The sequence below is a fragment of the Podarcis pityusensis genome, assembly GCF_964106645.2.
Source record: "Podarcis pityusensis genome assembly, chromosome: 10".
Lineage (NCBI taxonomy): Eukaryota > Metazoa > Chordata > Lepidosauria > Squamata > Lacertidae > Podarcis > Podarcis pityusensis.
Window position 1 is genome coordinate 18444746 of NC_138035.1, and position 17928 is coordinate 18462673.

At 44.0% G+C, this 17928-nt stretch overlaps 1 protein-coding gene across 2 annotated transcripts; it reads left to right on the forward strand.

Annotated features, from left to right (window-relative positions):
• Positions 1-1041: 1041 nt before the first annotated feature.
• Positions 1042-17541, forward strand: HDHD5 (haloacid dehalogenase like hydrolase domain containing 5). Of its 2 annotated transcripts, none has more exons than XM_080971631.1 (8): positions 1042-1135; positions 10326-10529; positions 11543-11655; positions 12604-12697; positions 13548-13581; positions 14596-14770; positions 16600-16788; positions 17078-17541. In XM_080971631.1, the coding sequence occupies exons 1-8, from the start codon at positions 1106-1108 to the stop codon at positions 17436-17438; spliced, it is 1200 nt and encodes a 399-aa protein (XP_080827757.1). In that variant the 5' UTR covers positions 1042-1105; the 3' UTR covers positions 17439-17541. The 2 variants fall into 2 exon arrangements, with proteins under 2 accessions (XP_080827757.1, XP_080827756.1); XM_080971630.1 differs by lacking the exon at positions 1042-1135 and adding an exon at positions 8382-8543.
• The last annotated feature ends 387 nt before the right edge of the window (positions 17542-17928 follow it).

The following is a 17928-nucleotide window of genomic DNA, read 5'->3' on the forward strand; positions in this document are numbered from 1 at the left end:
AAATCTGTTCACACACAAAAACTGCATCTAAATATTTCCCAATGAGGATGATCTTCTTCTTCTTCTTCTTCTTCTTCTTCTTCTTCCAACATTGAATCCTTTCTAGGACTATTGCAACTATCACTAAGCAAAATCCACCAAAATCAACAAAAAATAGCAGTGTTTTGACTTTGAAAACGATGTGACGTAGAAATATACAAACTCTTCAGATAAACTGACACATTTTGTTTACAGCAGTAATGGTCGTTGCACAGATTTGTTCAAGAGTTTTGGCATTTCAGGTCATGCAAGGAAGGAAATGCAAGCTACATGAGCAAATATAAATAGCCTTTTCCAAAATACAGAAACCTGCCTACATAATTTAGATATTTGGGATGGGAGCCTCTCTGTGTGCTGCCAACATCAGAGGTACATTTCGCAGAACACAAGAGAGGGCCTTCTCAGTGGCTGCGTCTAGGCTCTGGAAACCTAGGGAAATCCATCTCCTCTCTTTAATGGTGTTCCTCTGCCAGGCAAATACCTTCTTGTTTAGACAGGTCTCTGGCCTATTGGGTGGAATATCTGTTCTTTCTACATGTTTTTGGTATATTTGTTTTTATTATCTTGTAGTTTGAATGCATTAAATTTTATGCTAGCTGCCTTGGATGCATAGTGTGGAAAGGCAAGACAGAAATTTAAGTATTCATAAATAAATGAAGCAGTGCGTATTACACATATTTTTGAAGGGGAAATGTCAATGCGAATACACACATTCTAAAATCATAACTATGCTTACGTCTGAAATTTAAATACTTGCTCCAAACCTATGTTAGTAAACTTCTTTTTCTTTGGCATAATAAGTAAGTTTATGCGTGTGAATGATGCTACAGTCAGCAATCTGACAATCTGATGTTCTGTGATTTTGATACTACTTCTCAAAAAAAAATCACTATGGGTATGTATGTAAGTCATTGTGGTAACTAATGCACATGATTGTTACACAAATAATCCTTCTTTAAAAAACACCAAACCCAAATCACTGTTCCATACAACCAATCAAAATGTGTTATGCAAATCAGCCAGGCAGGGCAGGAAGAGGAATGGCTGATTCACATCTCAGAATAGCATGGAAGGGGAGAGTGAGTTAGACCATAAGGTAAGATGGAGCTACAGCTTTAGTAGTATATATGTGGCAGTGGGCGTGGAATTATGACGCAGTGGCTCCGCTAAAGTGCAAAGAAAGCAGATGGGATTTGGTAAATTGAAGTAACTTGGTCCTGGTCTTGGCATGGAAACAGTGTAATCTCAACACCCTTAAGGCAGGGAAATCAAACTTTTGTCACTGTAGACATCCCCAGATCAAGAAAACAACTATACACCACTTCTCTTTATAAGACAGGCAAGCAGAGAGTTTCATTTGGTGGTAGGAAAATCACTGCTGGTGTGGACCAAGGCTCATCTAACTCCGTTTCCATCAGTGGCAGGCCAAATTGTCTCCAGCAGTGCACAAACAGGACATTGAGATCCTGCCTTCCCCACTTAGTCACCCCTAAGGTAAAGGTAAAGGGACCCCTGACCATTAGGTCCAGTCGTGACCGACTTTGGGGTTGCAGTGCTCATCTCGCTTTATTGGCCGAGGGAGCCGGTGTACAGCTTCCGGGTTATGTGGCCAGCATGACTAAGCTGCTTCTGGTGAACCAGAGCAGCACACGGAAACGCTGTTTACCTTCCCACCGGAACGGTACCTATTTATCTACTTGTACTTTGATGTGCTTTCAAACTGCTAGGTTGGCAGGAGCAGGGACCGAGCAATGGGAGCTCACCCCGTCACGGGGATTCGAACCTCCGACCTTCTAATCAGCAAGTCCTAGGCTCTGTGGTTTAACCCACAGTGCCACCCGCATGGGCAGCATGCTTCTTTGGAACACAGGGGCTCTATTTGGCCATCATTGCTACTAGATAAACCTATATTTGATGGATTTCCCTTAATCTTCTAAAAAGCCATCTAACCTAATGTCCATCACTAAACATTGTGTTTGTTCATAAAAGTTTCTTACACATAGCTATGGGGTAAGCAGATTCGATGGGAAGGAAAAGAGAGCAGAGGTACAGGGGTCCACAGAATACACTAATGCACCAAATAAAAAGCCATTGGAAAAGAAAACAATGTTGGGTGGGTGGGAACTCTGATAATTAATAATTTATTTGCATCAATCTCTTTCAGTGTGCACACATTTGAAGTTGCTCTCTGCTCTCTATAAACTGAGGTTGTGCTTGGGAGAGACAAAAAATTTGGGGGAGCAAGTGTTTATTTTAATTTATTATTCATCTCCCACCTTTTTTGTCCAAGGAGCTCAAGGTGGTGGGCATGGTTCTTCCCCTCCTCATTTAGTCCCCACAACAACCCTGTGAGGTAAGTTAGGCTAAGTGGCAGTAACCAGCCCAAGGTAACCCAACGAGATTCAAGGCTGAGTGGCGATATGAACCCTGGTCTCCCAGGTCCTAGTCCAACACCCTAACCACTACGCCACACTGTCTCTCTATAACAGGCAGGGTGGCTCTTACATAATAATACCAGGCACTATACCTGAGCAAATTAGATTACTGAGTGGGTCACCACTGGTTACTGAATGGGGTCTGTGACTCACCAAGTCTTACACACAATCCCATTTCTATGGGAACAACCAGTTCAGTGTCAGGGCTGCAGTCCCTTATGAGGTAGCTCAGTAGTAGTAGAAGGGCTTTAAAGCAGGCATAGGCAGACTCCGGCCCTCCAGATGTTTGGGACTACAATTCCCATCATCCCTGAGCACTGGTCCTGTTAGCTAGGGATGATGGAAATTGTAGTCCCAAACATCTGGACGGCCGGAGTTTGCCTATGCCTGCTTTAAAGAGCCTACAATTTCTGGTTAAGAGTAACAAGGAAAGGCAAAAGGGTGGGGGACTGACTGCCCTTGCCCCTTTCTGTTTACTGTCACTCCACTTGATCTCTTTTTACTATATACAAAGTAGCTCCCTCCAAAGCGTCTTTCCTTACATTCCCTGATAATTAGTGAGTAATGTGGTGGTGGTGTTGTTTAATCCTGATTGTGAACTGTATTGGTTACTGTACTGACAGGTGGGATATAAACCTTGAAAATAAGTAACTAATAAATGATTGACCTTTCTGAAACCACAAACCACACTAAAGCAAGTGACCCCGTTCCTGCTGTAGATTTGGGAAATAAGTTATGTGTAATTGACTGTTGTGCCGCTTCATTTGCACCAAAAAGGTACATCCAGCTAGTGCCATAGGAATCAGCTGAGCATCATGATGGAGAGATGGCAAATACTTCCAGATTGACATTGGCAGTGCTTGTGGGCAGCTGCTTATGGGTGCAGTTTGTTCTTGCTGAATTGGAGCAGCTGTGCATGAATGTAACATAATAGAGGGAGAAATAGAGCAGGAACCGGTGTTTTCTCTTTTTATCCCAAATCTCAGAAGAATTGGAGGAATTAATTGAAAGCTGTTTCACCTATACACACCAATCTCAAGGAACTGCAGAAAATCTATATAAAAACGAGCTGTTGGTAGGTCTATATTTATAACATTAGCAAGGAAAACGTGGAATTATCCTTGGACCTGATCCAAAATCTCCAGCTGGTGCAAAATGCTGTGGCTAGACTGTTGGTGGGGACACCTACTGCCAACACATGACTCCGGTGATTAAAAGTTTGTTGTGGCTGCTCACGTGTTACCAGGCCAAGTTCAATGGTCTATTATGATTATGATCATTAATTAATTAATTTTCAAAACCCTTAACAATTCGGCTCCAGGATACCTCAAGGATTCTTTATATCCCTGCCCAATCACTAAGATCTTTAGGGGAGTCTCTTTTAGAGGTCACCCATGGTTCAGAGGCATGACTCGTATCTACCAGCAGCTGTGCATTTAGTATTGTGGTCCGGATTCTGTGGAACTCCTTCTTAGGTGAATCAGATAGGTTCCCTCCATGTTGAACTTCAGGCACTTGCTTTTATTCACTGTATGTTTTTGCAATCTTAATGTACATCACTTAGAAATTAAGGATAACTGGCAATCAGAACCCCACTGATTTTAGTTGGAGTTAAACATGTTTTTTCATTGAAATCAATGGGTAGAAAAGAGCTTTTGTCTAGCCCATCTAAAGAGCAGGATCTTCCACACACATACACCAACCTAACACACACCCAGCTCTCTGGCCCAATCTAATAACTGGGGTTCTATGTAAGTGTATAATCAATTGGGTAAACAAAACTAAGATTGTGCCCATTAGCGGTTGGGAGATGGCCTTATGTGGGAGGATTAGATTTAGTCTTCCTCTACCTTTCCTTCCATGCCAAACTCCTGATTGGCTGGGATCTTAGCTTCTTTTATAGAGCAGCATGACTACTACTTACATACTATCTAAACTTTAGCTGGATTGCCCTATTTGTTTTTATCGAGACAGACTTCTTTTCAGAACCAAAGATGCTGTGCTTTGGGATAGTGAAATGTGGATTTGTTTTATGCGTTCCTTGTTTACATTTTGTCTGTATCTTTATGTTGAAATGCTCAAAACTGAGCAAGGAAGACAGAACTGATTGAACTTACTAGCAACCACTTTTATTTCAGAACATTCCTGATGCATTGAAAAGGTATCTGTACGTCTTTAAAGTTAGGGTTGCCATATTTCAATATGTTGAGCTTTTTGGGGGGGAGACACCACCAAATTTGTTGAGCTTCTTTTTTACTTTTGTCCAAATTTGTGGAGCTTTTAAGGCTACTTTTAAGGAAATAAGACAAGTGCATTTAAAGCTCATCCCCCCCCCTCAAAGAATTCTGGACACAGTTATTTACCCTTCCCTGAGTTACACTTCCAAGCAATCCCTAACAAACTCCAAGGTCCAGAATTCTGAGAGGGGGGAAATGTGCTTTGCACATGCTTTAAAAGTACATATAGTGCCTTCACAGCCCAAGTAGACTGGGTGAATTATATGCTTAATCCCCCACTCCCCACCTTCTGGTTCCCATCCTTTCTTCCATGAGAGATTACCATGTAATCCCACTTGGTTCCCAGCTACAGATGATTCCACTGTAGTGTAAAAATCTGGTCATGCAGAAGTGGAAACCACAGCACAATGGTTTGTGGGAACTGACACCCTGGACTCAGTGAAGTGTTGCTTCATTTGGATGTTTCTAAAATGCTGTGTGTCCTTTGCTATTTCTTTCTCCTCAAGGCACTTTGTCCCCGTTAGTCAATAATTTTGGAGCCCAGCAAGGTTGAGAGTTATATTGTCAAGTACACCCGCGGGGTTTTGCCAGCCATATTGTATTAAGCCACTCTACCGCGAGAATGGTGATCGCCTGACTGCTTATCTTCCTTGGCTGTGTTTTCAAAATGATATCTTGCCTCACTGGGTCAGGTTATTTTTGAAAATAAATAAATACAATCTCCTTTTCCCCGGCATTACAGGGAGGCAGTTCTGTGATCAGGTACAGAATGCCCATGATTTGTGAGAGCTCCTCCAAATGCAATCACTCTGCAGAGAATGATGCTCCTTCTCTCAGTGGCCCCGACCTCCATTACTGAGAAGGCTGAACTCCACATTAGTCATGTGGAGTAATGGGAATGAAATCAGCCTGACCCTTCGAGTATAGCATGAGCCACCCCCCACCCCCGCCGCTTCTTCAGACATCAAAGGAGCCATTCCAGATCAGCATTTTAGGAGCCTCAGAGGAGAGTTACCCCATGCCAATTCCATTTCTTTTTATTGATGTGATCCATGGGCAGTAAATGCTCAAGACAGTGTGTGCTGAATTGAATGCTTCAGTAACAACAAGGAAAATATATGCACCTCAATAGGGTTACCAAGTCTTGGGCTGCATCTTAATTTCACAGTGTTTCATAGTCTGAAGACCTGACATTGTGATGGTACTGGTGAAAGTCCCCCCCCCCTTAATGGCTTGCAATAAAATTAGGTATTTCTTACCATATATATATATTTTCTTGAACACGGGTCGGGAACTCTACCCGCCCCCCCCCCATTAAAGGGGAAAAAACTTTTGGAGGGGAGAGAAGAAGTGCCACTGGTGGGAAGGAATAGAGGCAAAGGTGTGTAGACACTGCCTTTTCTCTTTTTCTGTCATTCCCTGTCCCTGCATTTCCCCGTCTTTGCCACCCCCATGATATTCAGCAGAGGGCTACATGGAATTAAGCCAAGCTGAATGTGCTAACCACCACCCCCCCTGTTCTAAATGAACTGGGATCAAATGACAGGTTGAAATAACCTTACGGTGGACAAGGAAGAAGAAAGTAAGGATCAGAATTCTAGTTCAATTTGAGGTAGGAAGTGGTTACTCTGGAACCCCTGGAGCTGGGAACCCTTCAGGTGTGAAATTAATCTACTTGGAAATTCTATATTTTTTTTGTAATCAGCATATTTGTCCACAATTAAAACTTTTAAACCCAGGGCACTTTCCAGTTTGAGCCTCTTTCATTTTAATCCTATGCATGTTTATTAAGAAGCAAGTCTTACTTACTCTATAAAGAAACTTACATGGAACTCAATGGGACCCTCTCCTAAGTAGACTTATATAGGATTGTACCACAAAACAATTAAATCACTGCTGCTGAAATGAACATCATTTTTAAGGAGCTGGACTTTGTCCCCAGTTTACTAAATGTTTGTCTGAAAAACAGAGCATAATAGAAAAACATTATTACAGTATATACCTCTTCGCATTTTTGTTTTGGAATAAAAGCAGGCTTATCTATTTTTAAAACAAATAACAAATAACAAGAATTATTTTTAAAAATGTAAAATCAACAACTTTGCCTATGGCCAGTTCTCTCCCACCCTTCTTTCTGGACTGATACCCTTTTCATAGCAATATCAATCGCAGCCATGTAAAATTTACTGGGGACTGTAAAGGAAGTTTATGTGTGGTGGTGGAATTAGTACATTTTAGCATTTTAAAGCCAAATAGCACCAGCAAAGTGCTAATCAGAGATGTTGTAATGGATAGTTGGCTCATTGTTTTCCTGTAGTACAAAAGTGACCTCTTCTGGTAGGCTAGAAGAATACCAGAATTGAACGTCTGAAAAGTGAATCTGGTAGAGGCAAGAGCTATCTACAGTGCATTCACATCAGCTTCTCCACGATATCATGGGAGACTTTGTGAAAAGCTTTACTGAAATCAATATACACTATGCCCACAGTATTCCCACAGTGCCCTTTTCTAAGCACTCACAGACTGACTGTTCAATTATCTGTTCTAGGACCTTTCCTCGTATTGATGACAAGCTGACCAGTCAATAGTTGTCTGGGTCTTCTTTTTTCCCCTTTTTCACCACCTTCGACCTGCAGGGTCCTCACCTGTTCTCTAATAATTCTCAAAGATTATAGACACAGGCTCTGAGACTCCTTTAGTACGCTTTAGTACGCAGACTCCTTTAGTACGCTTGGGTGCAGCTCATCAGGCCCTGAAGATTTGAATTCATTTAAAGTAGCTAGGTGTTTCCATGCCACTTATTTTCCTATCTGGGCTGCTGCTCCCTCCTTTAATACTTGAATCTGTTACCACCAGGTTGGGCGCTGCTATCCTTTAAGACATAGGCAATGTAGGTATTGAGCAGTTCTGCTTTCTCTGTCACCCAAAAGCACTTTTCCAACTTCTCAGTGCAAGGGAACCTATTACTTTGCTTATTTCTCTTGCTTAGAATATAGCTGAATAAACCCTTTAAAATCATTTTTTTAACTTCTCTTGCAAGCCTGAACTCATTCTGAGCCCACCTGACCTTCATCCTGCAACTGTTAGCTACTCCTATATACTCTTCCTTCCATCCTTTGTAAGATTAGATGGGAAAGCACCTATACTTTGGGAACTCCCTGCCACTTGAGGTAAAGCAGGCACCTTCGCTGTGCTCTTTTCGCCACCTGCTAAAAACAACCTTGTTCAGACAAGCTCACCCAGATGCTTGGAAAAGTTGCTGCGAATTTGTAATCTATTTAACTTCTGTATGCTTTCAAAGTATGGTTTAAGAAAAATGCCTTGATTTTATTGTTTTATCTTTTTTACGCTCAAGCAGTGTGATAAACTGTTAAGAAATAAATAGTGAATACAATAAACAGGCGCGCTGTAGCTCCTGCCCATCTTCCCAGCAGCCACAGGCAAGGCTCCCCGCACTCTCGGCGGACACAGCACGCGCGGCAGCGGCTCCCTCCGCGCCGGAACTGAGAACTGCACAGTAGATCCTTCCACCTCCGACCCGGGTCCCATCTCTCACCGCCGTCCCATGTGACCGGCAGGCTTGGTGCTCCGATTGGCAGGGCGGAGGAAGCAAGGGGAGGAAGGCGGGGATTCGGCCGTCGCCTTGATTGGAGGAGGCGCCCCAGCCGGAGCAGGCGTCGGCGGGCGGATGGCTGTGTGCTGCTCGCTCCATGTGAGCAGAGCGGCGCTAAGGGGGTGGCTGCCTGCGGCGCGCAGGTGGGGCGCCGCCAGCCGCCCCTGCAGGAGCAGCAGCCAAGGCCGTCCCGTGGGGAGAACCTGCGGGGCGCGGCAGGTGAGAGAAGACCCCCTCCCGATCTCCTCCCTGTGCGCGCGCGCCCTTCGGTGTCCTCCCGTCACTTTCTCTTGTCTTCTGACACCCCCGGGAGGAGATTGCGCCGGGCTTACCTGTCCCTTGGCCTGCTTTTCTCACGCGCGTCTCCTTTCACCCAGGCTGCCTTTGTTGCTGTTGTGCTGGGGGCCTCGGAAGATGTGGAAGGCATAGGAAGAAAAAAGCGGCGGCGGGGAGTGCGGGGGGGGGGGGATACTAGTTTTTAGCATATGGCGGAGTTGTTTGTGCTGGGAACTCTCAGACCTTAGTGAAGAAAGTTGCCTGGTTAATAGCCAACCTACGTGTTCGATTTTCGATTCGTCAGCTGGTTTTTCCACGTTAACAAAAAGTTAAGAAGCCGCTCTTTCACATACACTCTTCAGAGTGTTGCTTTAGATCAGTGCAGCTTGCTGAAAGCACATCTAAGTTAAAGTAGTGGACGAAGCAGCGTGGATTGTCTTGATTTTGCTGGTATGTCCCAATAAATAACCACATCCCCAATAACTACATTTTCCATCGTTAAATGCGATGGGTGCTACAGTTAGCTGTAATGCGCGACAATGTGAGATCCAAACATTGGCAACTTGCAAGTTAGGCTGCAAGCAGTGTGTTGGGTGTGAGGCTGCCTGTGAAGACAGCTTGAAAGGTGGCTAGATTGCTGACTGAATTTCATAGAACTCATCAGATCTCCAGTGCTTAATGAACTTCATTGTTTGTCATTTTATCTACAGGTATGCAACTAAAAAGGCTAATTTTTACCTTTAAATTATTGCAAGAGACAGGACTTCCTTAGTGGTGGCTCTAGGTTATGGAATTCTCTGGTTGGTGCCCGCATTATTCACCTGGCCCATCTGTAATGTTCAAGTGGTCCTTGGTGAAGAAAGTTTGGTTACTACTGCTATTGATGTTTGCTGGCAGTCAGACACATTTAACTCAGTAGGGCTTGAGTAGAAGTGCATTTCTCTTCTTAACTTATGGTGTTCCTAATAATACTGTTCTTGTTAATAGTACATACAACTCCTGTAATACTTCCAGACTGGCAACATCAGCCATGAATTACCCTGATTCAAAGATGCTCTGCAGTTGTGTTCATGTTCATAGTAGTTTGTGGGTGTAGATGACCATTCTGTAAAATTCAGCTGCCAGATTTGTTGACCTTGATATCGTCTTTGGGAAGTAATGACTACAGATTTTTGAAAATTTCCTGACATAAATTGGGGGGTGTTGTTGTATTGCTTGTACATTTTAAAGCTTTTTATTGTTATGTTTAGGGATGTGGGTAGCACTGTGGTCTAAACCACTGAGCCTAGGGCTTGCTGATCGGAAGGTCGGCAGTTCGAAGCCCTGCGACAGGGTGCACTCCCGTTGCTCGGTCCCAGCTCCTGCCAACCTAGCAGTTCGAAAGCACGTCAAAGTGCAAGTAGATAAATAGGTACCACTCCGGCGGACAAGGAAAAATTGTCTGCGGATAAACGTCGGCTCCCTCGGCCAGTAAAGCGAGATGAGTGCTGCAAACCCAGAGTCGTTCGCGACTGGACTTAACTGTCAAGGGTCCTTTACCTTTACCTTTTTATTGTTATGTTTAAGCAGTGTTCTTATATACTATCTTGAACAGTGAGGTGAGATGGAAATACGTTACATAAATACATTATTGGAAAATGCCAACACATTCTAGAGCCGTTATTGTTTGTTCCTCCTCACCCTTGTTATTCCTAAATAGCATCATTGAATCTTTTTCCACTACAGACTTCTCCCTCCTTTGGGTTCCTCTTTGATATTGATGGAGTGCTTTTACGGGGCCGGCTAGTCATTCCTGCTGCTAAGAAGGCCTTCCAGAAACTAACAGATTCAAAAGGTCGGTTCCATGTGCCGGTTGCATTTGTAACCAATGCTGGAAACTGCTCTCGCGACAGCAAGGCTGAGGAACTGTCTGATGCACTTGGATTTAAGGTACTGAAGGCACCTGTGATCTATATTGGGTCACTGGCTGCTGGTGTGTCTAAATTGTAAGTCTATGATCACATGCATCCACACCATACATTTAAAGCACTGTTAGGCCACGTTAACAGAATTGGCTTTCTATAAACAATCCTGGGATTTGTAGTTTGTTAAGGGTGCTGTAAATTATAACTCTGAGGCATCTCCTAACACCTCCCAGCTCCCTTTACAAACTACAGTTCCCAGGATTCTTTGGGGAAAGCAGGCACTTAAAGTGGTATAAGGTTGCTTTCATGTATGCTGTGACCTTACGTGATGTGACCCTGAATCCAGATTTTGTGGGGGGTCCTCACAGAAAGAAAGTTTGTAGGGCTTAGACTCTTTCCACAAGTTGCTACTCATTTGTTAGAAATAAGGCTTTACCTGATAAGGTGATTAAAGTTTATTAAATAGAGCATTTGTTTGGGTCTGGCTGTAAGTTCTTGGACAGAGGTTTTCCCCAGCCTGACTACCTTTAATACTGGGATGGGGAGTCTGCTCACCCCTCCATGCTTGTCGCTTGATCACTATAACCTTCAGTGATGACTCTGCAGATCAAACAGGACACACGGAGCTTTAATGTTACTTGACATCACTTAGAATGCTTTCTAATGAAGGCAAATCACACATTCATGCAATGTTAAATAATAAGATGAGTGTCATTTTTGTGTGGACCTTACTTAGGGGTATGAATATGGATTGTGTATGTTCTTGCACACTCATATTTCCAGTCCATTGTGTTTTTATTGTGGACAAGCTTAAATATATTCTTCTGACATGTCCCTACCCAAGGTAATTTTCAAGAGATCTTATTGGTATTTAATGTCTGAGAAGGACGACGGGTGTTGATGTTCCTGCCAGATTAATCTAGTGGTGTCACCTATGCTAGCGGCTTTGGCAGCTTAGAGGATAAAGGGCCTGGCATATGGAATACTGCATGTGGAAAGGGTAAGCTAACTGTCCTGCTGACCTTCTTCTTTTTTCAGGTTTCTCCCGAATGGGTGATCCTGTCCCACAGTCCTCTGCGTCTTTTCCATCAGTTCCATGACAAATGTGTGCTTGTGTGTGGTCAGGGTCCTGTGGAGGAAAATGCCAGGGAGTATCCTTTGCTGCCTTCAGATTTATTTATTTATTTAATCTTCCTTTCTCTTTCTTAGCAATGTGTTAAGAACCAGTGTTGTGTAGTGGGTGGACTGAGGAGACCTGGGTTCGAACCTTGTGAGGTGCACTTGGTGACCCTGGGCAAAAGCTAGTTTGTGCAGCTCAGCTGGGGATTGGGAAGATTCCCGTTCCCCAGCTGAGTCTGTCCCGGCATGAGCAGGCAGAACATCAAGGCTCCTTTAACTGTGCTACCCTCAGCTGAGTAGTTTCACAGAGCCCCCACCCTGCCAGCAGCTCATGGGAACCAGTACCGGGCTGCGGGCTCCTGGCTCCTGTAACTGCTCAGCTGAGGTTGGGGCAGCTGCACACCCCTGAGTCAAGCAGTTTAAAGATGCAGAGGGAGGAACAAGCTGTATTGATGCCTCGCTGATACAGCTTGTTTGTCACTGCATCTCATGAGGGCAGAGTGTGATGGCAGTTTCACTCAGTGCTCCTGAGTCCCTCTAGCAGCACTACTGGAGGGAGGAACTCTAGTGAACGCTTCTAGCAGAGAGACTCAGGATTGGTGGTGTTTTCACCAGCGATATACTGCTGAGTGAAGCCGACATCGCGGTCTGTTCCTCATACCAGTCCTGGGTGATCTATCAATATATCGCCCAGGCCTAGCACCACCTTAAGTTCATTGGAGGAAAGGTGGGTTATAAAAATAATAATAATAATAATAATAATAATAATAATAATAATAATAATAATATAGTGCTGTTTTTTGCTCTGCCTTTGACCTTCTGATCAGGACAGGGAAGTGGTGAATCTATCAAGATATGATTGCTGCCCAACAGTAGGGATTTGGCGGGTTCCTGTTACTAAGTTCCTGGGTTAGTTCTGACAATTTACCCTTAAGTAAGTATAGCTCTTGACAACTTTCTTCCTTAACCATTTGAAACAGCCTGGGATTCCATCACGTTGTTACTATTGAAGATGTGAGGAAGGCATTTCCCTTGCTGGATATGGTTGACCAAAGTCGGAGGCCAAAAGAGCTGGCAAGTATTAACCTGAGTATTGCAAAGTGTGACTGAAAGAGAGCATTTGTGTGGTGTGTCCCCCTGGCAGAACTAAGTGTTCTCTTGCCTACTTTCAACTTTTCCATAGTTGCTCTGGTAGTAAAGTTCCTGTACAACAGGGGTGAAACTCCTTTTTTAGCCCAAGCACCTCTATTCCATCTAGGCCACCTTCCTGAGGTCACAGGCCAGTGATAGGCAGGGCCAGAGGCAGCAGTTGGCAAAACAATTAATGTAAATATTACCTTTGTAGTTAGTTTCTTCACATACTCCTTTCCATCCTCCATCCAGGCAAACGGGTCATTACCAAGGGCATATTCCAGCCAGGAAGAAACACAAGGGCATGATGTGAAGCTGGTGAGGGGTGTGGTTGGGTGGGGTATGTGCCTTGAGGAGAATCCCAAGGGACAGACAGAGAGGCATTTGGCCCCCTAGCCTGAGCTTCTTCAGCTTTGTAGTAGTACAAATATTTTACATAGTATCCCCACCAAGATCTCCCGTAAAAACGGCAATATAGAACTGTCGGTAGGATTTTCTTCCTGCGCAAAGTTGCCCTTTGCTCCATGTAGGTTAAAAACCAAAGACGAATTCTACAAGCTTGCAAATTAGCAGAATAAAACAGTTGGGGGAAATTATTTTAAAGGTTTTGTATTTCTTTAAAAACCAGACACACATTCAATTTTGTTTTCCTTTTCCTAAAAACAAACAAAACACCTTATGATGTTACAGTTGGATAATATACCAAGTATCATTGAGCTCTTGAGCAAACCTTACCCATTTTCTGACACTACAAATTGACTAATATCTCTTCCCCTTCCCTCCCTTTTGACAGCCTCCTCCACCTGCTGACTTCCCCACCATAGAAGGTAAGTGCATTGTTTTCTTTCTGAAGAGTGTTTCATTGTGAGCTCACCTGGGCTTAGGTGGGCTTTCTCTTGGCAGATGCACGTTTTCAAACTGATGTGAAGGCAGAGCAGGCAGGGTGAAAAGATGCTTGACCCTTCACGTCTGCCAGTGCAAATTTTCCACCCCCAGGTTGTTTTCCCCCCATAGCTAAGCTCCTTTCCACTTCTGGTGTCTGGCTGGGGGCAAATCAATTATAAGTGCACAGAAATAATGCAGAACAATGTGCCATTGCTAGTTAGTTTGGTTAAATATATTTATCAACTTTAAAAAAAGATGAGTAATTCTGCATATCCTAGAATCCACTGTATTGCAAAGGCTTGTTAGCATGATGACTTTGGTAATGCTTTCATGCTCCCCAGTTGTTGTTGTTGTTTTGAGAAAGAACATCAGGGGACGAAACAGAGTTGTCCCTTGTAATGTGGAGTAGAGTTGTGAAGGCCTGGGGGGGACAGAAAAATGGGGGGGGGTGTTTCCTGCAATATTGGGGGGTATTCTCCCCCCCCCCATTTTTTCTTGGTTTTCACATATCTAATGCAGACCCTGCTCTTTTTAGTCACATCTATAGGAATATGTGGCAAATAAATGGAAGCCCCATTCAGTTTGCTCCAAGTTTTATATGAGAGCTCCTTTGTAATCTTGGCTGGGCTGCCCATAGTAGATCATTCTGTCTGTCCGTCTATTTATATATCTGTCTGTCTATTTATATGAATTCTATACTGCTCAATATATAAAAATATCTCTAAGTGGTGTACAGATAACTAAAGTGACAACAGACAACTTAAAACAAAAAATATTGCAAAAATACAGCTAAAATCTCCTAGTCCTGGACCCACGTAGATGGGGATAGGTTTGCAAAGGATGTTTACTCAGATGTAACCCACTGTGAGTTCATTCTTATATGAGGTTATTATGTCATATGATGTACAGGCACATACTACTGTTTTGAAAATGCGCTGCCTTTTTTTAATCTCTAGCTGTGATTCTGTTTGGGGAGCCAGTCAGGTGGGAGACCTGCCTGCAACTGATCATTGATGTACTCCTGAGCAATGGGAACCTAGGGGTAGAGTTGACTTCTGTTCCATACCCACATCTACCTATCCTTGCCTGCAACATGGATCTCTTGTGGATGGCAGAAGCCAAGATGCCAAGGTGATACAAAGGTTCTATTGATATCTCTTGCTGGCATTCTGTATTTTCTCTCTCTCTCCCCCCCCTCTCTCTCCCCCCGCCCCCCGTATTTGCAGGAAACCTCACTGGAGAATATGCTCCTATGCTCCTTGCTCAGTTGCCTCGGATGAGCTTGATCAGGTGCAGGGAACCTTTGGCCATCCAGATGTTGTTGAACTACTATTCCCATCAGTCCCATTAAACATGGTCAATTGCATTTTTATTGCTTCTTTCTTGAATTGCATTTTATGGTTGTATTGTATATAGCATTCTGTGGAATTCAAATTGTAGAACCATACAATGCAGTATAAGATATAAAAGAAGCAACCGTTACAACAGCTGTAACAGGTAGATAAACGATTAAGTGGTCCACCAAGACACAGTGATTTCCAAGTGGACATGGGGGGGTGGGTTAAAGTTTGGGAGCCAATGTTCTAGGTACATTACTTAAGTTGCTGCGCTTAGCTTCCTGGCAGCTGGGTTGCTGCTACTTACCAAGGAGAGAGTGAGAGGTAAACTTGTGGGAAGGCTTGTGCAGTGCAAATGTGCCAGTAGGAGTGCTGGATTGACTCCTCCAGTGCCTTTGCATTGTTCCAACCTTCCTGCAAACTCGCCTCTCACCTTCCTGGTACTCAACTACAACCCACTTGCCAAGAAGCTAAAAGCCATCGAGTGAGCCACTTCTGTAAGAACATCTTATATAAATAAAGCTGTTACTCTGTTTGTTACTCTCTGTGGGGCTACCTTTGAAGGTGACCCGGAAACTACAACTAATCCAGAATGCGGCAGCTAGACTGGTGACTGGGAGCAGCCGTCGAGACCACATAACACTGGTCCTGAAAGACCTACATTGGCTCCCAGTACATTTCCGAGCACAATTCAAAGTGTTGGTGCTGACCTTTAAAGCCCTAAACAGCCTCAGTCCAGTATATCTGAAGGAGCGTGTCCACCCCCATAGTTCTACCCGGACACTGAGGTCCAGCGCCAAGGGCCTTCTGGCGGTTCCCTCGCTGTGAGAATCGAGGTTACAGGGAACCAGGCCAAGGGCCTTCTCGGTAGTGGCACCCGCCCTCCCATCAGATGTCAAAGAGAACAACTACTACCAGACTTTTAGAAAATATCTGAAGGCAGCCCTGTGTAGGGAAGCTTTTAATGTTTGATGCATTATTGTATTTTAATATTTTGTTGGAAGCCGCCCCGAGTGGCTAGGGAAGCCCAGCCAGATGGGCGGGGTATAAATAAATTATTATTATTATTATTATTATTATTATTATTATTATTATTATTATTTATTACAGACTAAGAAAATCTACTATTTCTGGAAACCAAAAGGAACTGAGAAGAAATTCTTAAGTGTAGAGTCTTGCTCCAGTCTATAACAAGAGGTTCTAAATGTAACCTCACAATGGTCAAATTATTACAGGTTAGGGCTTGCTTGGTTTTGTTTTGTATAATGTGAGAAAACCTTTTTGAAACCCCATTAACGTTAGGAATACACTTTTAAGACTCTGGGGCCAGATTATCCAAATACTTCCCTCAGCAAAGGGTCAGGAATTGGTGCAGCAGTCCATGGAGGGATAGGCTTTTCTTCCATAGCAGCAGAGCAGAGCAGTAACAAGGGGTGGAGCAAAAGCGACCATAGAATTATGCAGTCATGTCTGTATTATTTGATTAAAGGACATACTTGAAGAATAGCCATCTTACCCACATTTCCTATTGGGTACTTTTATCCTCCGTATTCACCCAGTGCCACCACATGTTCCTAGGAGTATGCATGCTGACTTTTTGCGCTTTTCTTTCTTTGTGGTCAGATTTGGCCATGGCACCTTTCTTGTGTGCTTGGAGAACATCTACAAGAAAATGACTGGCAAGGAGCTGAAGTACGAGGCCTTGATAGGCAAGCCCAGCACTGTCACCTACCGCTATGCTGAACATGTGATCAAGCAGCAGATGGAGAGTTGGGGCTGGACATCCCCTCTCCGCCAGCTGTATGCTATTGGGTAAGCAACTCTTCTTCCTTGAGCTTGGGAGAGGAAGACCTTGGCCACAGCAGCTGCACATTGGCACAGAGCAAGATGAAAGATTCATATAACTTACTGAACTGTTTTCCCTGCTAAGGGGAGGCTAGAGTGTGATCCCTTTGCTGGCAAGTGGGGGTGGAGGTACTTGCATGGATGCTGTTACTAGATGGGTCTAAATTCTCAAAATTTAAGTACTGCCCAAATTTAACTATATAACCTTGACTCTTACCCTGTTTTCTCCTCCCTTGTCCTTTGGGTCTACTTACAGAGACAACCCAATGGCTGACATTTATGGTGCAAACCTCTACAACCGTTACCTCCAGGCTCAGGCTGAAGTAAGTGTCACTGCAATGGCAGCAGAGAGCGAGGAACATGTTGAGATGCAAAGAGATCACAGTGTGTCCATCACCTCTGCAGAGAGCTGCCAGTCCATACTGGTCTGCACTGGGGTCTACAATCCCCAGGGAGATGTGCCTGCTGACCACAACGAGAACATGTTGGAGACTGTATTCCATGGGCACCGGGACTTCCATTTTGATCCAACCTTGGTGGAGGCCTCTCACGTTGTGCACGATGTGAATGATGCTGTGGAGCTCGTCTTTCAGAAGGAGAACTGGAAACTCGAATGATAAGTCCAATGTTGCCAGCATCTCACATGGGGGCAGAAGGGCAGAGGCAGATCAGAGCACTGTCTTGTTCAACCCATGCCAAAGTAAAGGAAAGTTCTCCCAATTTTTTTTTTGGGTAGGGATTGCACCCATCTCCCAAATCTTTGTCAATATGGGCCTCTAGCACATTTGCCAACTTGAAATTCTGCATTGTTGCGAAAATGAGTTTGGCCAAAGAGCAGTCTTTGCCAACCAGGGTGCCACCCAGGTGTTCTGAAATAACAGTTTCCATCACTGCTGACCACTGGCTGTGCTGGCTGGGGCTGATGGAAGTTGTAGTCCAAAACATCTGGAGAGGACAGGTTGGGAAAGGTTGCCATGGAGAAGGCCGAAAGGGTCACTAACTTGCCCCACCTGTTTCACATCTGTGCAGCTTCCATTCTCTTTCCTATATCTACAACTACTGTGTAATCCCAATTTTGTGGTGAAATGGGCTCCTCTGCCAAAGGCC